This window comes from Xyrauchen texanus, chromosome 22 (assembly GCF_025860055.1).
Source record: "Xyrauchen texanus isolate HMW12.3.18 chromosome 22, RBS_HiC_50CHRs, whole genome shotgun sequence".
NCBI lineage: Eukaryota > Metazoa > Chordata > Actinopteri > Cypriniformes > Catostomidae > Xyrauchen > Xyrauchen texanus.
In genome coordinates, this window is record NC_068297.1 from 3,909,125 (window position 1) to 3,929,798 (window position 20,674).

Sequence of the window (20,674 nt, forward strand, 5' to 3'; positions counted from 1 at the left end):
CGTCTTGCCTGGCACTGCATCAGAGCTTCCTGTAGAGCACTTCTCCACTCATCCAGAGAGCTGTTCAGATGTTCCCAGCGATTGTTCATCTCCTTCAGTCGTCGCTGCAGGTCTCGTGCCTCCTCGCTGTCCGACTGAACAAACTCACCGCTGCACAGGTTTATGGACAGCACGATGGCCTTATGCTTATCCAGAGCCTTCTGCAGCTCCTAAACAGGGTTACACGTGCACAGAAAAGAGACTCAATGCAAAACGTAAAGTAATGAAGTAGTGAACAAGTCAACCTATTAAACAAATGGAAATACAGTACCTAACAAACTGGACAATAAACAAACATGAGTTACGTGAGTTACACTTTTGGTAATGAACATTTACTGTATAAATATAAATCAACTAAATAGTTGCTGATCTTTTTCATTGCATCACCAACTTCATATCTTGTGAAAATAAAAATGATTCTGTGAAATATAGTGTGTATGTACACACACACACACACACACACACACACACACACACACACAATCTGGAATATACAGAGTATAAATATATATATAGTGTATAAAAAGCTTCATTTTGTAAATACTACATTTCAAAATAAGAGTCCCGAAATAATTACGTGTATTTCAGGCTTGTTTATGCTTAAGTTATGCACCATGTTATCACCAAATCTTCATATTGTTCTGGTTATTATTGGGAAGTAGGTTGTGGAATAAACTGCATCTGGGATGTCATTCTTTTAATCATTAGTTGACATATCATGTAGCCTCTATGTCTGTGCCTGTCATAGTAAGTAAAGGCACATTTTTTTTTAAACCTTCTATAAATCGGTTTTAAAAACTATCGGCCATTTAATATCGATTATCAGATTTGTTCCACCACCTTAGTAGTCATTATCGGCAAATCCACTATTGGTTGACCTCTAGTTGTAGATTAGTTACACAGATCAAATGTTGTGTTGTTTATACTATAATTACACTTCTACAATTTATACTGTAGGTGTGTCACTCACATCTATAGTTTCACTTACAAATTTCTTTCAAGAATGGGTTGAAGATATTCTTTAAAAAAAAAACATTTCCAAAAGAGTGATTAATACACCAATCGGACATCATTAGTTCTCATTTTTGACCTTTAGTTTCTTAATTCGTTGCTCGATGGTCTGTATGTCGGTGCTGAGGTCCAGTCCTCGCTGCTGCTCCAGTTCTTCTTCAGTCTGGTCCAGCCAGCTGCAGATGCTGTTCAGATCCGAGTTAAACTGCTGCCACTGCTGTAGGTTTTGCTTCATGCGCAGCTCTTTACTGACAGCGTGAGCCTGCAGCAGCTCCCAGCGCTCTATCACACCTGCATGACACCAGTGACAACATTGAGAAATAGCAAAATATTTTTGATTTGTGACAGTGTAGTTACGGTCGTAAGACTTCGTACCCGATGTCTGGGACTCTGAGCTGTTGGGGTCGACGAAACCAGATATCTTGTCCTCCTCATCTTTCAGCTCAAATCCCACTCGCTTTACCGCGTCTATACTGCCACGACACTCTTCGAGCAGACGCATCTTAGAGAATAAAAATGCAAAATATAAATTAGTATTATTCTTCACATACTACCAGCAGGTCTGTGAAGACAACCTGAAAATGATGGAATACACATTTGGGTACAACGCACCCCTGGCACCCAAGGCACCCCTTTAGGAAATTAAGCTTTTTTCTGGTCGCAAAATATATCAAGGTCAAACAAATGGATTTATTTGTATTAAATATTGATGGGGCAACATCATTTGTGTGAAATGAAATAATAGCGGAAGGTTGTTTTGATTAAAATTCAGATTTTTAGAGAAGGTGGTGAGGGAGACTTTTACCCCACACTTGGGGTAAACTATATAACTATATACAGTATGTAGTTTTTGGACACTTAAGTTAAACTTAAAAATGTCTATATATATCGGCATCAGCCATTGAAGTACCCACTTTGGTTGACCATTAATTTACAGTCCTGTATGATTATCACTCACGTATCCCATATATGTGGCGTCCAGTTCAGGGCCGGTGGGGGTTCGGCTGTGTATGATGTTCTCTGTCTGCTGCAGATGGAAGCAGCTGGTGTTCAAAGCTTTATCCAGCTGTCTTTTATGAGTCTCCAGTGAGCTGGCATCACCTGTACACAACCAACACAACCAACAACTGTGTGAAGCAACACAAATCAAAAGAGAAAGGTTAGGAAAAACCAGCAGATGGTCGCGCTGTGCTCTATGAGTCGGATTGTAAGGAGAAACTAAAGATCAAAACATCAGGCAACAGACTAACAGATTTCTGCGGATTTCTTCTGTTGCCTACCAGCGCTGGACTTCAGTGTTTGCTCTGTAAGTTTTAGATACGCTTCAGGACTCTATAGAATCACTACATCTGCAAAGACGCATATACTGTACATACTGTATATCCACATACATTCAGCTGTAAAGCTATAATAATGTTGCTGGCTGTGGCTTCATGGTCAAAAAATGGACAATTTTCTAGTATGATTTCTTCAGGTTTAACCTCCTAGTGATGTCTAAGTACCATTTGTTAGTTTGGCTCACACTAATTCTTTCTTAGCTGTTATTTTAGTCAGTTATATAATTCCATGTTACTCAAGAGTGCAGACTAACCTGAGAGAGCTGATGCAGATCCTTGCAGGTATCCATCTTCTCCTTGATGTCCTGGTTCAGAAGACAGGGCTCTGCTGGCAGTCTCCAGACCTCGACTTAGGTCGTAGTCATGATCCCACTCCAGAGGGATGGAGTCCACGCTGGCCGGAGTGTCATGGCCCGAGCGCTCGGTCCGTAGAGGAGCGGCGAGTGATGCAGACTGACTGGAGGAGGGCAGAGGGGACAGCAGACCATCAGCCAGACGTTCGCTCCATGGAAAACTGGTCTCATCCAGATCAAACTCACAGTCCGAATACGAAACTTCATGTTCAGCATCTGTGAGCTGGGAAAAGTATTCTGTATTCTAGTTATTTCCGTAAAGGCACATGTCTTGTTCAGTATCTTAAGACTTAAAGTGCTGCATAGTTAGACTAGTTTAGACTCATGTCCACCAGATATAAATCAGACAAGTGTCTTGTAGTTAAATAGATGCTATGTGCAGCCATTCAATATAGATGGATAATTTACAGCTAAATAGACTAAATATATTTTCAAACCACAGTGCTTTAATGGAAATCAATTTAGAGACGTGACCTCTCAGGGAAGGTTTCATGTGCTGCCAATATGTTAGTGGCATTGATTTGTTTAGGTCGAGGTTGTGAAGTCTTTTGTAGATTTACTGTAGATATTTGGTTTTCTAACTAATATTTTTAGTGGTCTGTTGGCATGCAAAATCCTGGGTCTCTGAATTGATTACCTTTAAAGCAGTCATTACACATGATAAAAACTAAGAAAAATCATCTAGATAAACTAGTTTATAAAAAGTCACTAAAAATAAGATATGAATACAGATATAAAAAGTAAGAAATAAATGTAGATTAACAAGTTTGCTACAAATGGTCACAAAAAATAATAAAGCTACAAAAACAATGAAAAAACCCTAGATAAATAAGTTTGCTAAAAACTACTCCTGAAAATAAAAAAGTTACAAAAAGTAAGAAAAAAATCTAGATAAACTAGTTTATTATTTGCATTGATGTTTTTTAAGCAATAAAAACTAAGAGAAAAATCTAGTTGAACTAGTTTACTCAAAACATCACTAAAAATAAAGCTTTAAATACTATGAAAAAAAATCTAAAAGAAAATTGTTTACAAAAAAATAACACAAAATCGACATAAACAAGTTATTAGTGGTGTAATGGTGTATCATGGCATGATAAATCACGTTTTAAAAATGTGACGATACACATCGTGGAGATTGGGTGGTTTTTGTTTGTTTGTTTTTTAATACACAAATATAATGAAGTTGCTTGTCATTGCAACTTCATTATATTTGTTGTGTAACTTTAAAAACGTTTGTATTTTACCTCGCTGGAAATATTTAAAAATGTACAACTTAATTCACCACATAATTGCATTTTGTTTTGCAATCGTTTTGTGCAGAAAGAAATATTTCTTTTACACAATCACGGCTTTGTTTATCAGATATAATAATATAATTGTTTAAAAAATTGCTGTGTGTGTGTGTGTACATTATGTATATACTAGTTCTAGTTGTATAGTACATAAATGAAAGTAAACTACAATAAATACAACAAAACGTATGAATACTGATATTAAATGAGCATAAGTTGAAGCTATAGGTGTTTAAATTGTATCAGGTGTAATTTTGCGTTTGTCCTGCAGGTGTCAGCATAAGTCTGTGTCCTTACGAGGCTCTTAGCGCTGTACGATTACTCCAGAACACTCATTAATCTATGAGCTTTTCAAGTACTACTTAAGTTATGATGCTTTTGGGAAATGAGGCCCAGATCAGTTAAATTAGGATTTTTCCCAAATTCATATTACAGATGTCAATCCTAACCGCAGTTAAGACAGGATAATGCATTTAGGAAATTGTATTATTTAATATCTTTTGTCCTAAATGAGATCCTAACTGGAATTGCCATGGCTACCAAACAGATAAGATTCTAAATTTGGGATCTTTCTGTAATACGCCCCCTTATATCCGTCTGATGTGCGAGACAGAGTTTTCAGAGGTTTAATGATAGTGCCATATTGCTGAATATGTATTATAACTAAATAAATACATTTGAAATGTTTTTCATCTGTCTTTAAAGTAATAATAATAATAATAATAAATACTTTCAATCTTAACTTTTCTTGATTTAGGCATAGTTTAAAGAATCGCAAACTGACCCGAACCGTGAGCTCAGTATTGTGAACTGAACCAAATCGTGAGATGAGTGAACCGTTACACCACGACTAGTTAACCATCCTATTTCATCCCTAAAGGTTTATGAAATGAAAACTATTTAAAGCAGAGAAGGTATGTGATGTCTTAAATCATACAGGTAATCGTAAGAGCTTCTTGTAGTATCGCTCCACCCGTCCAAACACTTCCTGGAAGTGCCGCTTTAGTTCTTCCAGCTCTTCCTCAATCACAGCTGCATCTGTCGGCTCAGTCTTCTCTAGCAGAGCTTTACCCTGCTGGAATATGTGGTCAATCTTGGCTGTGTTCAGAGAGATTTCCTTCTGAAACATCTGCACACAGATAAACAATGCCATTAGAGAATGACCCATGAGACACGGAGAGCACATTCTGTTCAGTGAAGTATCAGAGACGCACCTTCAGCTGTTTGATCTTGGCCTGAACGTCACATACTAAGAAATGCTCAATATTTGTTAACTGCAGGTCCATCTCATTCAACCACACCAGAATACCGTCCCGCGCTGTCTCAAACACCTCACGCTGACCTATAAAGTGCTGCAGAGGAAAAACAATCAAATAAACTTTACAATATCTAATAAATGATTCCAAGTAACATCTGGAACTGAATGGTTAATTTAAATGATTAAAAATACAGCTAATATATATTATATTTATTATTTATATAAATATTAACAAAACAATGTACCATTATTATATAAAACTTACTGTATATTTTAACAAAATAACAAAATTTTATATTGTATAAATTATAATATTTTTATTTATATTCAGATTGAAATGTTAAATGATAATTTAACTAATAATATAATCATATAAATAATATTTAGGAAAGTTTAGCAGTAATTTAGCAGTGAAGACTTTTCTCTGTTGACCTCTCTCATCAACAAGGCGTTTCCATCCGCAGAACCGCCGCTCACTGGATATTTTTCACACCATTGGAGTAAATTCTAGAGACTGTTGTGTGTGAAAATCCCAGAAATACTCAAACCAGCCCATCTGACACCAACAATCATGCCACAGTCCAAATCACTGAGATCAAATTTTTTACCCATTCTGATGGATAACGTGAACATTAACTCAAGCTCCTGATCCGTATCTGCATGATTTTATGCACTGCTGCCACACAATTGGCTGATTAGATAATCACATGAGTGATTGTTGGTGCCAGATGGGCTGGTTTGAATATTTCTGGGATTTTCACACACAACAGTCTCTAGAATTTACTCCAATGGTGTGAAAAACAAAAAACATCCAGTGAGCGACAGTTCTGCGGACAGAAATATCTTGTTGATGAGAGAGGTCAACAGAGAATGGCCAGACTGGTTTGAACTGACAAAGTCTACAGTAACTCAGATAACCACTCTGCACAATTGTGATGAGAAGAATAGCATCTCTGCTATTCTGAGATGCAGGTTGGCGCTGTTTTGGCGGCACGAGAGGAACCCTACACAATATTAGACAGGTGGTTTTAATGTTGTGGCTGATCTGTGTGTGTATATATATATATATATATATATATATATATATATACACACACACACACACACAGTATATACTGTACATACACACACACACAAAATATACATACTGTACATACACAAACAGTATATAAATACTGTACACACACACACACACACACACACAGTATATACATACTGTACACACACACACACAGTATATACATACTGCGCACACACACACACCTACTATGCATTTGTATGCATTTCTCTTTAAATTAATCTCTTTTTCACTGTTCTGTTTAGAAGTAACTTTTAATTTGGCGATTTCCATATTTTGAGCTCCAAGAAATAAAATGTTGTTTCTAGGAATTAGCGCTGGATGCTGTAATGATGTGCATTTGATAACATTTGATTTGATCTTATTTTGATATGCAAAGATAAGTCCAGGATGGAATTTTCTTTAGTTGTACAGGACATAAATGAAAGTACATTTTAAAATAGATTATTCTTTACACACACAAGTGCTCTGTACCTTGAGTCTGCGAAGAATGGATGCCACTCGTCTCTGTAGATTATCCCAGCGCTGGTTGGCATTGTGTGCCATCTCCCGCAGACAACAGGCCGCATCAGTGCGATTCTCACGTGCCAACCGCTGATACTGTTTATTGATCAACTGCAGGTGAGTCAAACTTTCATGCATCTGACACTGGAAAGTCTATAAATACAGAGTATACTGTATTAATAACAGAAATAGGAACATTCTCTAAAATAAATCTGTAACATTTTACAATACGGTTCTATTAGCTAACATTATTTTTTTCACAGGTCTCTGGAATACTCGATTCTGATTGGCCAATGGTGCCATCTAGTGGTCTGATATTTCTAACAGTAACAACCGCATATCCAGGGATTAAGACATATCAGACTGATTATGCAGGTATTGTGAGTCATCATTCCTACTTCTCGGATCACTGTGCGATCTATACAATTAAGCTAATCAATTAATTTCACCCCAAATCAATGTTTCATATCCCAAGTCAGATGGTCATTAGTTACATAATAAACCCTAAAACAAAACCAATGCAAACCGGAGGAGGTTTGCATTTATTCTCACATAATTACATAATTTCAAAGCAAATGTAACATTTTAATGATTTTATGTCCATTTATTTATTCATTTGGTTAGTAGTGTGTAACAATCGGGATAACATCGTCAGCTTGTTGATATAGCAATATATTCCCCAAAAGGGTGATCAGTATCCAGATGCATAGTATACATGATGCATAATGCATTATGTATCATTAACTACATGAACAATGATGAACAATCATTTTTTACAACACTAATCTTGGTTAATGCTCATTGTTCATTCATGTTAGTTCATAAGGCATTATGTTAACATATACTACATTTAATGTACATTTTTATATAGGTATTATAAGTACAGTATATGTAAAAATGAATATTTACCAAGATCAATAAATGCTGTGACAGCATTGTTCATTTTTACTTAGTCTAGTTCATTACATTAACTTTTGGTAACGAATGAAACCTTATTGTAAATGTTACCAAAATCCAACACATCACACACACACACATCACCTCAAACTTCTTCAGTTCCTCTTTGGCAACAGTATAAATGACACCAGAGGAGTTTGGCAGAGCGGCGGTCTTCTCCGACATAGTTAGCCACTCCTCAAAGCGCGAGAAATCATCGAGAAACGTCTGCCAAAGCCGCCATGTCTCCTCAATTCTGTTATGTTAGCAAAATAAAAATGAAATCTCTTTTTAATACTCCCTAAAGCTATTTTATATACAAGTAGAATTTAAACATTTAAAAGAAACTAGGTTGCAATTTAACAAGAGCTTTCCTCCAAATTGTCTAATTATGGGTCAGCCCCCATGAAATACAATACCTGCGGTTAAATGTCTTGCTCAAGATCAGTATGATGTTAGCTCATAAATTACCCCTTTAGGGGCTTGAACCTACAATGTTTGGATTATCAGCCCAGACTGTTAACCATTACACCACCAACCCCATTTAGAGCTAAATGAATAGTGAATAAGGGTATGTTCACAATGCCATACTACTCATTTTACTTTTTGAAGTATGCACAAAGCCAAAAGATCTGTATGAGTGGCATACTTGTGTCTCCTCTCCATGGACATGGCACAGATGGACCTCCAGCGGCGGTCCACATTTCGTGTGGCCTGCTGGATAGAGTCACACTCAGCGTCTGTAGCGCAGGCATCACTGTCATGCAAGAGAACTTCACACAGATTCAGCACGGATGCCACGTCTGTGCTGTGCTTCTCCATGTCTCTCTGCATCTCCTGAACACAAAGCAAATCTCATAACTTATCTGAACTAAACAGACTTGATATTTATTTCTGTATGACCCTGTGTACGTGTGTTAGCGTGTGTATTGTGTACCTGTTGCATGTCCAGTTTACTCTGGATCTCTTGGAAGTCGCAGGTGCCGTAGACGATGGGGCGGGACAGTTCGGTCTCGATGTGTGCGAGCCAGGAGCGCAGACTGCTCAAGTTCTTATCCAGCTGCTGTACGGCCACCAGTGTCTCCCGAAGCTTCTTCACCCTGATTTTAATAATTAGGAAATAGTGATTAGTCATGAGCATTTCTTAACCGAGCCTTACAGCAAACTACGCCCAGCAGCTACAGTGTGTGTTACCTGGCTCCTATGAGGTCAAGCAGGTGCTGCCAGCGTTCATTGATCTTGCTGAGTTTTTTTTGTATGTCAGAAGCTTTGCTCTCGAGACTGGCCCGGGCTAAACGCTCCCCCAACTCCTGAAGCTCATGTTTATTCTTCTGAACCATTGCCACCTCCTCCTGATAGTCCTGAGAGACAGACAGCCAGACAGAGAAAGAGAGAGACAGGGCTGTGGTGAAACAAGGACCAAGACAAACATTCTCATAGTTATTAACAATGAGCCAGATTAAGCTAAATCCTGAATATAAAGAAATTTTTCTGGAATGACGTTGCAACATGGTTCCCATATCTTTCGACCAGTGGATTTCCATGACTTCTCTGTTCATTTACAAGCAATTTCTAGCCAATGAGTTTTTTTCATGATAAACATGTTTCCCAGTTTTCCACGACTGTGCGGACCCTGTTAGAAAACATGTCTTACAGAAATGACCATGGTAATTATAGTTTATACCAAACTACCACAGTTTTACAGGTGTTTTTTTTACAATAAAAATGTTCAGACATGAAACTCTGAATGGCGCAATCTGATTCTTTGAACTTCTTATCTGTTAGCCAATCAGCTTGCTCACATGTGATATGTCAAGCCAATCAGGTCACATGGTGTGAATGGATAATGCAGGTCAATTGATGTTGTAGCCAATCAGCTTGCATACTCTCTCTTTGCCTAATATTTAAAGGGATAATTCACCCAAAAATGAAACTTCGCTAATTTTCTCACCCTCTTGTCATCCCAGATGTGTATGGTCAATATTTAGTCTTTTTTTACTTAAAATCTCCACTTTCACTTTTACTTTTATATCTGAAAGTCACATGTGGTATCTGTTTAGTTTCACTTTCACATCTGAAAGTGAAAGTTAAAGTGGAGATTTATGGTAAAAAAAGGACTTTTCTCACCTATACCTATTATATTGATTCTGAAGATATGCTTTTAAACACTGGAGTCATATGGATTACGTCTATGTTTCCTTTATGTGATTTTTGGATCTACAAAGGTCTGATCATCATTCATTCGTATTGTATGGGCCTACAGATCTGAGAAATTCTTCTAAAAATCTTCGTTTGTGTTCTGCTGAAGAAAGAAAGTCATACACATTTGAGATGGCATGAGGGTGAGTAAATGAGAGAATTTTCATTTTTTGAGTGAACTATCCTTTTAAATTAGCTCAGTTTGTAAGCACTCTTGTGCCAGTTTTCTCTGAAACCCTCCTCCTCCCCAGCTCCACTGGTCTAGATCTACAGGGAGGTTGTATTTATGTCTAATTGTGCAGCAGTATTTCACACATGCTTGATGCAGCATGTCTTGTGTTTTTCTAGTTGTGCAGCAGCATCAGAAGCATGTACACATGCTTAACACAGCATGTAAGTTCTAACAGTAGGAAGTGTCTGTACTTGCACCGCAGCAGCAGCAGCGTAGCAGATCTAGTCTGCCAAGACCAACATCCTATCAATATGTCATACCCACTTAAGTGTTTAGTTGTCATAACTGAACTATGATTTTTAGCTACCACTGTCAAAAAATAAAAAATAAAATAAATAAAAAATAGGATTGTGAAGAAAAAAAAATCAGAATTTCTAAAGTTCTGAGGTTAATTTCTTATGATTTTACAGTTAGAACAGTAGTGTAACATTTTGTCAAAAACTATAATTACCATGGAAATTGAACAAACAAAACCATATCAAATTATTATCAGCAGAGACATTTTGCATATTGAAGTGCTAAAATCTACAGTAAATGTAGTTTGCAGCAATGGAAAAGATCTGATTTGTTACCTTTCTTAGTTTCTCAATCATCTCTTCAATACTGATGTCTCCATTCTGAGATACTTTGCTTTCCATATGAGTCAACCATTCACAGAGCTCCTTATATTTGTCATTGAAGATCGCCCATTCATTCAGCTTCTCGCTCACCTTCTGCCTGCGCAGACACAACTGCACAAAGACACAGGCATTTAGTGTTATTTTGCATAAAAACAAGCATTTCAACTACAGAATTTCTAAACAAAAGTATATAGAGTGAAAATAGCTGCATAATAAATTGTCCACTAAATGTATGTACTGCTTATTTAAGGAAAGGCAAAAGCAGACCATAGAGTTCATCATACTTCCAGTGCAAGACTATCATTTGACTTACATGTTCGGAGTGAGGAGTTTTCTAATAGACTGTAGCTGCTGTTAAATTTGTCTACTGCAAATGTACGTTCAGATCTTGTGGCGTCTTTGTTCACACACTTGATGACACAGACATGGTGTGCAAAAAGAACCCCTTTTCTTGCTTTGCATTCAAGTTTCAGTTTTAGCTAAATACTTGAAAGCATCCTAAAGCAATACATACAGCAAACACCTGATGCATTAATGTTTCAAAGCAGCAATTTAATTAAAACTTACCAGCTGTACTTTAAATGTAAACTATTTTCCCTACATTTAATCACAAAAAATCTATCGCTGTTCTTTAAAACCCAGTGAGCTACCTAGACCACATTTTTGGCCATTTTTTGAACGTTTGAACATGCATATGATGCTCAGGACATGCTGTTTAGGTAGGCAGCAATACCTGCACCAAACATCCAGGATTAAATGGTAAAACCGCATCACCTTTTGGTAGAAAAATCTCAGTAGACGTCACTCAATAAGGACATTTTCATTTGGAACTTATGGTGGACATTCTAGAACTCTACTGGTTATATTTCAGTTATTGTGTCCTTTATCTGACAGGTTATTTCCTCTGTACCTGGTGACAGATCTCCTCCCATTGGCGGTGTAGAAGTTCAATGCGCTCCTGTAACACACACAGGTCTTCAGAACTGATGTAGCTGCACAGAGATTCTCTCAACAATGTCAGGTGTGTCAGATCCTCCTTCCAGCCATCAAACATGCTCTCCAGATCCTGCAGGGAACAGAGGAACATTAAGTTTTCGTTTTTTTCCTTAAACATTAAACCTTTCTTTTAAAGACACTGTTCATACATTTTTTGTTGCTGTGTACGATTAATGTGATTGTGCATGATTAGATTAATAAGTAAACTTATGTTATTGTATCTACAGCTGTGTGGGTGGCAAAAATTATATTAAAGGAATAGTTCACTCAAAAATTAAAATGAGCTCATTTACTCCCCCTCATGCCATCCCAGATGTGTATGACTTTCTATCTTCTGCAGAAAGATTTTTAGAAGAATATCTCAGCTCTGTAGGTCCATACAATGCAAGTGAATGGTGACGAGAACTGAGAATGTCCAAACAACACATGAAAGAAGCATAAAAGTTATCCATATGACTCCAGTGGTATTCAGTGGTATCCATATATTCAGTAGCAATATGATGAGGTGTGTGTGAGAAACAGATCAATATTTAAGTCCTTTTTATCATAAATCTCCACCAGCACCCACCAATAGGTGGCTGATGTGAATGCGTAGATTTGAAAAGGAGGAAAATACTGATCTGTTTCTCACCCACACCTATCTTATCACTTCTGAAGACATGGATTTAACCACTGGTGTCATATGGATCACTTTTCTGCTACTTTTAGGTGTTGCTGGTCACCATTCACTTGGATTGTATGGTCCTAGAGAGCAAAAAGAAATCTTTGTGTTCTGCAGATGAAAGAAAGGCATAAACATCCGGGATGGCATGGAGGTGACTAAATGAAGAGAGAATTTAAATTTGTGGGTGAACTATGCCTTTAACCAACACTAATTAAATCCAGATCGATCAAATGAAGTCCCATATGACAAGTATTCAGCTTCACTCAGAAATACATGACATGGTGCATGGAAGGATAGTGTCTGTAGCTCCAGACTCAAACTCATAGAAAGTAACCACAACAATCCTAGATGTTTATTCAGTACTGTGGCTAAATTGGTTAGGAATAAAGCATTGACTGAACCAGCTATTCTGTCGCAGCACAATAGTAATTACTTAATTAATTTCTTTACTGATACAATTTAAATAATCAGAAATAAAATTGGAACTATGCAATCAAATTTCATAGCACCTCAGAAAACCGCGTCTCATAATTTTGCATAATTTTTTCATGAAGAGCAAAAAACAAAGTATAAAAAATTAAAAGCCACAACAGGTATGTTAGATCCAATACCAACTAAGCTCTTAAAAGAGGTATCCCCAGTAATCTCAGAACCTCGTTAATATTATTAACTCCTCAGAGTTACAAATTACTTGCTCATCACCTGATCGCCGCTGCAATTCTCTTCTAGTGCTTTTAGATCTTAGTGCTGCGTTCGACACGATAGATCATGACATTCTCTTGAATAGGCTGGAGAATTATGTTGGCATTAGTGGACTTGCATTAGCATGGTTTAGGTCCTATTTATCAGACCGCTACCACTTTGTGAGTAAACGAGGAATCGTCAAATCAAACAAAAGTTAAGTTTGGACTGCCACTGGGGTCAGTTTTAGGGCCTCTGCTTTTCTCCTTATACATACTTCCCCTGGGAGATATTATTAGGAATCATGGAATATGTCATGCTGAAGATACCCAACTTTAGATTTCTTCTAAACCCAACAAAAATTTCACAATTCTCCAAATTATCAAGTGTATCAATGAAATCAAAGATCAGATGGCCAGAAATGTCCTCCTACTCAATTCCGACAAAACAGAGGTACTAATAATTGGACCAAAAACCTCTACAAATAAGCTGCTAAAATATAATATGACTCTCGATGGAGGTTTACTGTTACGTCCTCTTCTACAGCGAAGAATTAAGGTGTAGATACCGATCTGTGCTTTGAAAATAACATTTCCAATGTTTGTAGAACCGCATTCTTCCACCTAAGAAATATTGCTAAATTGCGACACATGCTCTCTGTTGCTGATGCTGAAAAATTAATGCGTTCATGACCTCAAGACTAGATTATTGTAATGCATTACTGGGAGGATGTCCTGCAGGTTCAATAAATAAACTTCAATTGGTACAAAATGCAGCTGCCAGAGTGCTGACTAGAACCAAGGAATATGATCATATTAGCCCAATTTTATCATCTTTACATTGGCTACCTGTTAAATTTTGTATTAATTTTACAATTCTGTTAACTACATACAAAGCTTTGAATGGTCTAGCTCCACAGTACTTAAGTGACTTTCTACCATGCTATATTCCATCACATTCATTACGATATGATAATGATGATGATGCCTCTACTGATAAACACAAGTACCTTGCAGCGCATTTGTTCAGACTGCAGGTCCTCGTGGCGATCTGGCAGCGACTGGGAGAGTTGACGTTTAAACGCTCTCAGTTTCTCCAGAGATCCTCCAATGCCTTTCTCGCATCTTTCCCAATCCTGAACACACAGTTGGAATACATTAGAGCGCACTCTGTTTAAAAACACCATTTTGACATCGAACTATTACAATTTCATGCAAATTCCTTTAATTTAGTTGATCTGTAAAGCGCTTGTCAATCTGGACTGTAAGAGAGAGATTTGCATGGCAGTAACTTCATAAATTTAATGATATGTTGGAAACATATGCCATGTAATATTTTACAGAATATTTACTTCAAACAGGCCTTCAAAATATATAATGTACAATATAAATGAATCTATAATAGTGAATGATCAAACTGATTAAATGGCTTCAGGCTAAAATGAATTGACCTTCCCAACTCTACTCTCATGTAATACAGAATACACATGATCTCAGCATGTAGCTACGTGGTTTACAGGACTGTACCCTAAGCAGCACAGCCAGCTCTTTCTTCTGCTCCTCCAGTTGGATGTTAGCATGTCTCCAGCATTCCTGAATGTTCAGCAGCTCCTCCTGTAGGGTCGCTTCAGCATGTGTGTCTGCAGACAGAAGCAGCTGTCTCCCGGCCTCCACTGTCAAGATATAACTACCCTGCTGCCTCTGCAGAACCTTCTCTCGAAGCTGCAAGAACAACAGCGAGTCAGTAGAGGGTGCTAATTACAATCTTTAAAACGAATCAATTCACATGTCCGTTTAAAGCACTTGGTGGGTTTGACAGCTTTTTCAAAATGTGTTAAATCTGTCTAAAATGATGAAAACTTCATATGTCACTTTTGGATCGTGTCTGTGGTGTCAATCATTGTCAATACAAAGTATGCATGTTGGCTATTATGTATGCATGGAATACTGCAGACTGAACGTACAGACAGAAAATTTGCTTACTGTGCACTGTACACATACCGCACACATAGTAAAAGTAAAAATGGAGTGGTGGTGGTGGTGTAGTGGTCTAAACCACATAACTGGTAAAATGTTAATCAGAAGGTTGCTGGTTTGAACCCCACAGCCACCACCATTGTGTCCTTGAGCAAGGCACTTAACTCCAGGTTGCTCCGGGGGGGATTGTCCCTGTAATAAGGGCTCTGTAAGTCGCTTTGGATAAAAGTGTCTGCCAAATCTAAATGTACAAAAGCATGCTATTCCATAGCCTTTGTTATACACATTTTTTTATAGTATAACAGTAGATATTTGATGTTTCCATAAGCTCTCGAAGAAGTTCACTGACATGGATGTGGCATTTTCTGGAATTTATTTTTGTGTGCTGATATCGTTGCTGTTATCACTTGTCACAATGATCACTTAACTGATGTAACAATACATTATACATTCAGGAAAGTTCATACTCATTACCTGAACAGCATCCAACATGGCTCGTGCCTGCTGCAGAGGTAGAGGTGCGCCCGCCTTCAGGGATTCGGCCTGATGGGACACTTCCACCAACCATTTCCGAAGCTTCTCCCCCATCTCCCTGTAGAGCTGCCACTGTCGGAGGAGACTGTCAATGATTCCCCTCCGCTGCTGAGCACGTCTCACCACACCCTGCCACTGGTTACTGAGAAGAGCCAACTTCAGCTTAAACTCATCTCTGGAAATACAGAAGTGACAACATTATGGACCAGAACATGTTTTAAATATATGCATTAATTATTGTTTAGTGCTTTAACCCTCATATTCTGTTTAATATGGGCCGACAACTTTACTCTTTGCTCTTGTTTTTGAAACGGTTAAATGGTAAAAAAAAAAAAAAGTGATTTGATAACCATTATAACCACTAGATGGCTGCAGAGTTCTTTGATTGCCTTATGTAGATATTATCACATATAAACTCAGCTCATAATTTTGTAAAAATCCAAACAATTTTACAGATCTTTATTGTAAAGGGTTTAAACAATGTTTTCCATGCTTCCTGAACCATACACAATTAATGAACATGCACCTGTGGAACGGTCCTTAAGACACTAACAGCTTACAGACCGTAGGCAATTAAGGTCACAGTTAAAAAAACTTAGGACACAAGAGACCATTCTATTCACTCCAGTCCAGTAGGTGGCGGGAATGCACCTATCATTTGTTTGCCAACTTCCGTAAAATGCCAAAAGAAGAAGAAGAAGACCTTTCTACTGACTCTGAAAAACAACAAAAGAAAGATGCCCAGGGTCCCTGCTCAACTGCATGAATGTGCCTTAGGCATGCTGCATGGAGGCATGAGGACTGCAGATGTGGTCAGGGCAATTAACTACAATGTCCGATACTGTGAGACGTCTAAGACAGTGCTATAGGGAGACAGGAAGGACCGCTGATCTTCCTCGCAGTGGCAGACCACTTGTAACAACACCTGCACAGGATCGGGACATCCGAATATCATACCTGCAGGACAGGTACAGGATGGCAACAACAACTGCCCGAGATACACCAGGAACACACAATCCGTCCATCAGTGCTCAGACTGTCCGCAGTAGACTGAGAGAGGCTGGACTGAGGGCTTGTAGGACTGTTGTAAGGCAGGTCCTTACCAGACATCACCAGCAACAACGTCGCCTATGGACACAAACCCACCTTTGCTGCACCAGACAGGACTGGCAAAAAGTGCTCTTCACTGACGAGTCGTGGTTTTGTCTCACCATGGGTGATAGTTATGTTTATCGTCAAAGGAATGAGCGTTACACCGAGGCCTGTACTCTGGAGTGGGATCAATTTGGAGGTGGAGGGTCCTTCATGGTCTGGGCGGTGTGTCACAGCATCATCAGACTGAGCTTGTTGTCATTGCAGTCAATCTCAATGCTGTGTGTTACAGGGAAGATATCCTCCTCCCTCATATGGTACCCTTCCTTCAGGCTCATCCTGACATGACCCTCCAGCATGACAATGCCACCAGCCATACTGCTCGTTCTGTGCATGATTTCCTGGAAGACAGGAATGTCAGTGTTCTGCCATGGCCAGCGAAGAGCCTGGATCTCAATCCCATTTAGCACGTCTGGGACCTGTTGGATCAGAGGGTGAGGGCTAGGGCCATTCCCCCCAGAAATGTCGGGGAACTTGCAAGTGCCTTGGTGCAAGTGTGGTGTAACATCTCACATCAAGAACTGGCAAATCTGCTGCAGTCCATGAGGAGGAGACGCACTGCAGTACTTAATGCAGCTGGTGGTCACACCAGATACTGACTGTTACTTTTGATTTTACCACAAAGTGAGAGGACGTTTCTTTTTTTGCAGAGTTTATATTTTGACATTATCAAACTATTATTTGTCAAAGTTTAGCATTTGAAGTGTTAGTTTTTGTAATAATGTCACATTATGCATACAGTCAATCCTGACCATGGTGTTACAAAAAGACGACATAGAAAAAAGCATTTCATTCACAATAATTTATTTCAAATATCAATATTTAATATCTTAAAGTAAATTTGTTTATTTCAGTTTCTTTGTTTCCATAACAGAAACATGCAGTGTTTTGTCTGGAAGGTGCTTACACATAGGTGTCAAACTCAGACTTTGTTTTTGTTCTCTCTCTCTCTCTCTCTCTCTCTCTCTCTCTCTCTCTCTCTCTCTCTCTCTCCCTGTCTGTGTGTTTGTGAGTGTGTGTTCATTTGTGTGCGTGTTCTGCACTGTGGGTGTATTATGGTCTCACCCCCTCATATCTGTGTGTATTTGTTCTCTGCATTGTGGGTGATTTATTGATTTTATTTGACAAATTAAAAAAAATAATTCTGTGTTCTAGTCTCACCCATTAACTTCTGTGTGTGTGTGTGTGTGTGTGTGTGTGTGTGTGTGTGTGTGTGTGTTCAGCATTGTGGCTGATTCATATATTGTATTTTACAAATAAACAAAAAACTGCTCTGTGTTGTCAACTTTTGTACGGCCACTTAGACTCATCGATTCAAGTCCAATTTTTGTGTGTATACAGATACCAAGTTTAGGAAAAAATCACCAATTATTTAAAACTTGTTCAACTTTGATAAAGGAAACTTAAAAAAATCGATTAAAAAAATCTAACAGAGCAGGAGGGCTAATATTTGCTGATACAATTCTTTCCTAAGCATTTCCAATGGCGATGTCACTCACCTGTCGTCCACTTGTCCTTGCTCCAGCAAATGCTGTCCATCACTAATGATGGAGTGAAGAATCTGTTGTCTGCTGAACATCTCTGCCTGAAACAACTACAACAGAGCAGACATTACCTCATTAAACTCACACATTCACTCTTTTGACTATCAGAATAAAGTCTGCTCCACTTTGCAGCTTATTCTGGCCAAGAACTGCCCATTAAACCAGGATGTGGTTGTAACATGTAAATTAACCAAACACAGTTTGTGACATTTAGGGGTGGATTGTCTAAGCAAAGTGGATAATGTAGGTGTGCTACATGATATGTCGTCTTAAAACTCTTTCAAAGATTTGATGTCACAAACCTCACAAATTCAAATCCTGCCTCATGAGTGTTCACTTTAAAAGTCCCATACCTTAACTTTATTTCTTGGCGAACTAATGTAAATCTGGGAACCCCTGGGAAATCCTGGAATTTATGTAAAACCAGCTGATATGATTGCAGTTTGAGAGAGATATTTGAGGTCTCTTGCCTGAAACTGAGACTAGTTACTTACTGATCATATATTGGTTGCTGGACTAATTGATCAACCTATGATTGACACCTGTTTCAATCTTATACAGTACGTCTCAGTACACACAGATCACCTCATGCGCTCTCTGCTGCTCCATCAGACTCTGGAAGTTTCCGGAAATCTCCACGGCCAGTTTCTCCTCTGTCTGCACCAGGAAGTCCATCCACGTCTCACACTTCTCCAGAAATGTCTGTTGCTGCAGTAGAACGGCCTGGAGTTTACTGAGGAGAGAATTCCCATATTGTTAAGAAAGCAAGAACATCGAACGATACGAAGAACATCTAATCTCAGATTAAAGCAAAGACCACAAAGAATCAAGCAGTGTTGCAAGAAAACAGAATGACTAGAATTAAGTATTTAATGATCAATTAAACTCTTCGTTCAGAGTACCTGAATCTCTCTGTGGTTTGAGCAGAGGTGTTGGACCAGCTTCTGTTGAGGTTCTGCAAGCGTTTGATCTCAGAGTCATTGAGAGGAAGTCTGTAACCTAGTTCATTCAGTCTCTCCAGATCTGGAGCCATGCTGCTGAACTTCAGCATCTGTTTCTGCAAAAAGAAGAATAAAAACATTTTAAAATACCTTTTAAAAAGATACATGTTTATGAAGTTCAGATGACAAATAATATAAAAAATAACAAGTTAAAAAATGTAAGAAATTAACCATGCCCACAATTAATCATTCATTATTCAAAGTTTCAAATTACGTTTCACTTAATACAGTGTCCTAAAAACACACCGCTTTTCACTAGAGACACTTATCGCTTTGGATAAAAGTGTCTGCTAAATGCACAAATGTAAAAAGTTGTCAAATGTGACGCAACAAAAGACAATCCAAAATCATTAATTTGACACACGAGTTTATAGATACACAGTTAAAATAGAGCAGAGGGTTTTTAGTAGAAGTATGGAGTTCCGCAGGGCTCAGTATTAGGTCCGATGCTTTTTTCTTTGTATATGTTCCCCTGGGAGACATTATCAGGAACAAAGGAATTCGTTTTCAATGTTATGTTAACAATAATTATATATACCGTATATAAGCATTTTTTTTCTGGCTAATTTTCTGGTAGCATTAGCATAAAACACAAAGCCTTTGTTAATGGCAATAACAGATATGGTACCTTTACACTTAAAAGAGTTTGTCTGGCAATTTTACTGCAATAACACAAGTTTCATGTGCTAAAGTGTTCTCTGTATACCTTTAGTTCCTCCATACAGTCTCGGATCAGTGACTGGTCAGAGGAACCGGTCGGATCTTGGCTTTTGAGGACCACATCGGCTTCCACAATCCAGTGGGACAGAGAGTCCAACAGCTCGTTAACGGTCTCATAATCCCGAACTCCAGCCTGGGTGAATAAAAAAAACCTCAGTAAGTATCTTAAAACTAAATATCCCACTGTCTCAGATCATATTTGCTCACCTGTAGCGCCACCTGCTGTCTGCTCAGACTCTGCTCGACAGTGTTTAGGCGTTGAGCGAGTGAAAGCTGATCAGAATGGATGGAGGCCATGGCTGACGTGTCCACTTGCTGTTTGAGCTGCTCTCCCAACTCCAGTAAGACCTGCAGAGATGCCTGGACTGGAGCCTGAGAGCGTAACAAATCCTGATAGAACACAGGGTGAGAATAATTGATCATATATTATATTTTTTTAAATATATGAATACATTAATGAATGTATTTGATGAAACCAAGACTGTTACTAATGAAAAGTGTTTTATTGCTATGCAACGTATCCTAAAAATGAAAGGCACGCGCG

General features: G+C 38.3%; 1 protein-coding gene across 1 annotated transcript in view; it reads right to left on the reverse strand.

Moving 5' to 3' along the window:
- The window catches only part of LOC127662469 (nesprin-1-like), a 142,898-nt gene that overhangs the window by 10,081 nt on the left and 112,143 nt on the right, over positions 1–20,674 (reverse strand). Inside the window, exons 118-139 of the mRNA XM_052153646.1 lie at positions 20,338–20,520; positions 20,117–20,263; positions 19,312–19,466; positions 18,995–19,142; positions 18,365–18,459; positions 15,654–15,888; positions 14,730–14,924; positions 14,213–14,338; positions 11,773–11,928; positions 10,815–10,973; positions 9,006–9,172; positions 8,749–8,911; positions 8,461–8,648; positions 7,917–8,067; positions 6,846–7,028; positions 5,250–5,387; positions 4,973–5,164; positions 2,642–2,963; positions 2,009–2,151; positions 1,426–1,552; positions 1,130–1,341; positions 9–209 (exon numbers count right to left, since the gene is read on the reverse strand). Of these exons, the coding sequence (XP_052009606.1) occupies positions 9–209; positions 1,130–1,341; positions 1,426–1,552; positions 2,009–2,151; positions 2,642–2,963; positions 4,973–5,164; positions 5,250–5,387; positions 6,846–7,028; positions 7,917–8,067; positions 8,461–8,648; positions 8,749–8,911; positions 9,006–9,172; positions 10,815–10,973; positions 11,773–11,928; positions 14,213–14,338; positions 14,730–14,924; positions 15,654–15,888; positions 18,365–18,459; positions 18,995–19,142; positions 19,312–19,466; positions 20,117–20,263; positions 20,338–20,520 (3,786 nt within the window). The remainder of the gene's footprint in view (positions 1–8; positions 210–1,129; positions 1,342–1,425; positions 1,553–2,008; positions 2,152–2,641; positions 2,964–4,972; positions 5,165–5,249; positions 5,388–6,845; positions 7,029–7,916; positions 8,068–8,460; positions 8,649–8,748; positions 8,912–9,005; positions 9,173–10,814; positions 10,974–11,772; positions 11,929–14,212; positions 14,339–14,729; positions 14,925–15,653; positions 15,889–18,364; positions 18,460–18,994; positions 19,143–19,311; positions 19,467–20,116; positions 20,264–20,337; positions 20,521–20,674) is intronic.